General features: G+C 39.9%; 1 protein-coding gene across 1 annotated transcript in view; it reads left to right on the plus strand.

Moving 5' to 3' along the window:
* LOC102039965 (transcription activator BRG1) overlaps window positions 1-5,160 on the plus strand; it is a gene marked incomplete at its 5' end in the record, with an annotated part of 32,774 nt that overhangs the window by 25,283 nt on the left and 2,331 nt on the right. Inside the window, one exon of the mRNA XM_031065661.1 lies at window positions 4,139-4,216. Coding sequence (XP_030921521.1) covers window positions 4,139-4,216 — 78 coding nt within the window. The remainder of the gene's footprint in view (window positions 1-4,138; window positions 4,217-5,160) is intronic.

Genomic DNA, 5,160 nt, shown 5'->3' on the forward strand with positions numbered 1-5,160 from the left:
AAAAGTGAGTTAGGACTGGGCTGAAAATGCCAAAAGTGAGATTTATGTAACGTGGAAGGGCCAAAAATGAGATTGAAATAGTTTGAAACAGCCAGGAATGAGATTGAAATGGATTGAAATGGCCAAAAGTGAGATGTAAATGGCCAAAAGTGAGTTAGGACTGGGCTGAAAATGCCAAAAGTGAGATTTAAGTAGCTTGGAAGGGCCAAAAATGAGATTGAAATGGCCAAAATGAGATTTATGTGTCCAAAAGTGATATTTAAGTAGCTTGGAAGAGCTAAAAGTGAGATTGAAGTGGCTTGGAAGGGCCTGAAGTGGCCAAAAATGGGATTTAAATGGCTTGAAATGGCAAAAAAATTGAGATTTAAAAGGCTTAGGAGGGCCAAAAATGAGATTTAGGTGGTCAAAAATGAGATTTGAGTGGTCAAAATTGAGATTTAAGTGGTCAAAATTGAGATTTAAATGGTCAAAAATGAAATTTGAGTGGTCAAAATTGAGATTTAAGTGGTCAAAATTGAGATTTAAGTGGTCAAAAATGAGATTTAAGTGGTCAAAATTGAGATTTGAGCAGATTGGAAGGACCAAAGGTGGGATTGAAATGGATTGGAAGGACCAAAAGTGAGATTTAAGCAGCCTGAGAGTGTCAAAATTGAGATTTAAATGGTCTGAAATGGCCAAAAAGGAGTCAGAACCGGGCTGAAAACACCAAAAATTCGGTGGTAACGTCCTGAAAAAGGCAAAAATTGTTTTAAACCAGCCTGAAAGTGACAAAAATGCGATGAAAATGGCTTGAAAGGGACAGAAATGGGGGGAAAATGAATTAAAATGAACGAAAAGTGTTAAAAATTATTTTGAACCAGCCCAAAAGCAGCAAAAAAAAAAGACCTGAGAATGCCAAAATTCAGTTAAAATCGACCTGGAACTGCAAAAAAAGGGGAGAAATCAGCCTGGAAGTTGGAAAAGTGAATTAAAAGGTGATTGAAAGGGGTGAAAGTGAGGTCAAAATGTCCTGAAAGTGGCAGAAATGAGTTGAAAATGACCTGAAAATGCAAAAAAAGGAGAGAAATTGGCCCAAATCCAGGCAAAACGAGTTAAAAACAGCCAAAAAAAGACTTAAAAATGGCCAAAAATGAGAAGAAATTGCCTGAAAGTCGAAATGAGGCGGAGAAAAAAAAAAAAAAAAGAATAAAAATGTCTGAAAAAGAGAAAAATTAAAATCGCATTGAAACCACCCCAGATGAACAAAAAGCGCCTAAAAAAGGCAAAAAGTGAATTGAAAATGACAAAAATTTAAAGAATCAGCTAAAAATGCCCCAAATTGAGAAAGAACCAGTCTGAAATGAGCTGGAATAGTAAAAAAAAAAAAGAGGAAATGGGGATTAAAACACCTCAAAATGGGTAAAAAATACGGGAAAAAGTGGAAAAAGAAGTGAAAAAAAACATTGAAACAACCCAAAAATGAGGGAAAAAAATCTGTTTAAACCACCCAAAAATGAGGGGAAAAAACATTGAAAAGAAGCAAAAAAAACCCATTGAAAACACCCAAAAATGAGCAAAAAACCCCATTGAAAAGAAACATTATAAAAACTATGGAAACCACCCAAAAAAGTAAAAAAAAAATACTTAAAGCAGTGAAAAATGAATAAAAGAAAAATTGAAACCACCAAAAAATGAGAAAATTTCATTGAAAATTAACGAAAAATTACAAAAAAACACCTAAAAATGAGCAAAAAAACCCCATTGAAACCGCTCGAAACGACCCAAAAATGGGCAAAAATCCACTAAAACCACCCAAAAAAAAGAAATAAAACCCCATTGAATCCAGCCAAAAATGGGCAAAAAAATCTCATTGAAACCACACAAAAAAAAGCAAAAAAAATCTGCTAAAACCACCCAAAAATGAGTTATAAACGCATTAAAATAACTCAAAAATGAGCAAAAAAACTCAATTTAAACCACCCAAAAATGGGCAAAAAAATCTATTTAAACCACCCAAAAATGATTAAAAAATCCCATTTAAAACACCCAAAAATGAGCAAAAAAACCCCCCTCATTTAAACCACCCAAAACTGATCAAAAACCCATTGAAACCACCCAAAAATGGGGGGAAAAAATCCCAATGAAACCACCCAAAACCGAGAAAAAAATTCCATTTAAACCACCCAAAAATGAAATTAAAAACCCATTGAAACCACCCAAAAATTAGCAAAAAAAAGTCCACCAAAACCACCCAAAAATGAGCACAAAAACCATTGGAGCGACCCAAAAAACCGAATTTAAACCACCCCAAAATGCTCAAATATCCACTAAAATCACCCAAAAATGAGCAAAAAAACCCAGAAAAACCCCACCCAAAAGTGAGCAAAAAACCACTAAAAATACCCCAAAACCCCCGTTTAAACCAGCCAAAAAAGAGAAGAAAAACCCCCAAAAAAACCACCCAAAATTGAGCAAAAAACCCCCAAAAAACCTCCCAAAATGAGCAAAAAAATCCTGATTAAAGCACCCAAAAATGAGAAAAAAAACACCCAAAAAATCCCATTGAAACCACCCAAAAAAGAGCAAAAAAATCCCATTAAACGCACCCAAAAATGAGAAAAAAATCCCCAGAAAAACCCTAAAAAAATCACCCAAAATTGAGCAAAAAACCCCCAAAAACCCCCACCAAAAACCCCATTGAAACCACCCAAAAATGAGCAAAAAATCCCAATTAAAGCCCCCAAAAGTAAGCAAAAAAAAAAATTTAGACCACTCAAAAATGGGCAAAAAAACCCCTAAAAAGTCAACCAAAATTGAGCCAAAAAACCCCCAAAAAACCCCATTGAAACCACCTAAAAGGGAGCAAAAAAATCCCATTTAATGCACCCAAAAATGAGCAAAAAATCCCAATTAAAGCCCCCAAAAATGAGCAAAAAAACCCAGAAAAACCCTAAAAAAATCACCCAAAATTGAACAAAAAAACCCCAAAAAACCCCACCAAAAACCCCATTGAAACCACCCAAAAATGAGCAAAAAATCCCAATTAAAGCCCCCAAAAATGAGCAAAAAAACCCAGAAAAACCCTAAAAAAATCACCCAAAATTGAGCAAAAACCCCCCAAAAAACCCCATTGAAACCACCCAAAAATGAGCAAAAAATCCCATTTAACGCCCCCAAAAATGAGCAAAGAATCCCAATTAAAGCCCCCAAAAGTAAGCAAAAAAAAAACCATTTAGACCACTCAAAAATGGGCAAAAAAACCCCTAAAAAATCACCCAAAATTGAACAAAAAAACCCAAAAAACCTCACCAAAAACCCCATTGAAACCACCTAAAAGAGAGCAAAAAAATCCTATTTAACGCACCCAAAAATGAGTAAAAAAACCCATTTAGACCACTCAAAAATGGGCCAAAAAACCCTAAAAAATCACCCAAAATTGAGCAAAAAACCCCATTGAAACCACCTAAAAAAGAGAAAAAAAATCCCATTTAACGCCCACAAAAATGAGCAAAAAATCCCAATTAACGCCCCCAAAAATGAGCAAAAAATCCCAATTAAAGCCCCCAAAAATGAGCAAAAAAACCCAGAAAAACCCTAAAAAAATCACCCAAAATTGAGCAAAAACCCCACCAAAAACCCCATTGAAACCACCCAAAAATGAGCAAAAAATCCCAATTAAAGCCCCCAAAAGTAAGCAAAAAAAAAACCATTTAGACCACTCAAAAATGGGCAAAAAACCCCCTAAAAAATCACCCAAAATTGAACAAAAAAACCCAAAAAACCTCACCAAAAACCCCATTGAAACCACCTAAAAGAGAGCAAAAAAATCCTATTTAACGCACCCAAAAATGAGTAAAAAAACCCATTTAGACCACTCAAAAATGGGCCAAAAAAACCCTAAAAAATCATCCAAAATTGAGCAAAAAACCCCATTGAAACCACCTAAAAAAGAGAAAAAAAATCCCATTTAACGCCCACAAAAATGAGCAAAAAATCCCAATTAACGCCCCCAAAAATGAGCCCAAAAAAAAAAAAACCCAAAATTGCTCAAAACGCCCCAAAAAAGCCCCCGCAAGGGGCCCGAGGAGGTCCCCGAGCGCCGGGGGGGTCCCGGGGGTCCCGGGGGCCGCGGGTGAAGCCCCAAATTTGGGTTTTTCAGGAGGAGGATGAGGTGCCCGACGACGAAACCGTGAACCAGATGATCGCCCGGCACGAGGAGGAGTTCGACCTCTTCATGGTGAGGAGGAGGAGGGGGAGGAAGGGCAGGAGGAGGAGGAGATGGGAGAGGAGGAAGATCTCCTGAGGAAGAGGAGGAGGAGATGAGGAGGAAGAGGAGATGGGAGAGGAGGAGGATCTCCTGAGGAAGAGGAGGAGGACATGAGGAGGAAGAGGAGGAAGGACGGGAGGAGGAGGAGGAGGAGGAGATGGGAGAGGAGGAGGAGATGAGGAGGAGGAGGGAGAGAAGAGGAAGATCTCCTGAGGAAGAGGAACAGGAGATGAGGAGGAAGAGGAGATGGGAGAGGAGGAGGATCTCCCGAGGAAGAGGAGGAGGAGATGAGGAGGAGGAGGAAGGACAGGAAGAGGAGGAGATGGGAGAGGAGAAGAGGAACATCTCCTGAGAAAGAGGAAGAGGAGATGAGGAGAGGAACAGGAGATGAGGAGGAAGAGGAGATGGGAGAGGAGGAGGATCTCCCGAGGAAGAGGAGGAGGAGATGAGGAGGAGGAGGAAGGACAGGAAGAGGAGGAGATGGGAGAGGAGAAGAGGAACATCTCCTGAGAAAGAGGAAGAGGAGATGAGGAGAGGAACAGGAGATGAGGAGGAAGAGGAGATGGGAGAGGAGGAGGATCTCCCGAGGAAGAGGAGGAGGAGATGAGGAGGAGGAGGAAGGACAGGAAGAGGAGGAGATGGGAGAGGAGAAGAGGAACATCTCCTGAGAAAGAGGAAGAGGAGATGAGGAGAGGAACAGGAGATGAGGAGGAAGAGGAGATGGGAGAGGAGGAAGATCTCCTGAGGAAGAGGAGGAGGAGATGAGGAAGAGGAACAGGAGATGAGGAGGAAGAGGAGATGGGAGAGGAGGAAGATTTCCCAAGGAAGAGGAGGAGGAGATGGGAGAGGAGGAGGAGATGAGGAGGAAGAGGAGATGGGAGAGGAGGAAGATCTCTCGAGGAAGAGGAGGAGGA

This window comes from Geospiza fortis, unplaced genomic scaffold (genome assembly GCF_000277835.1).
Source record: "Geospiza fortis unplaced genomic scaffold, GeoFor_1.0 scaffold1944, whole genome shotgun sequence".
In the NCBI taxonomy this organism is placed as follows: domain Eukaryota; kingdom Metazoa; phylum Chordata; class Aves; order Passeriformes; family Thraupidae; genus Geospiza; species Geospiza fortis.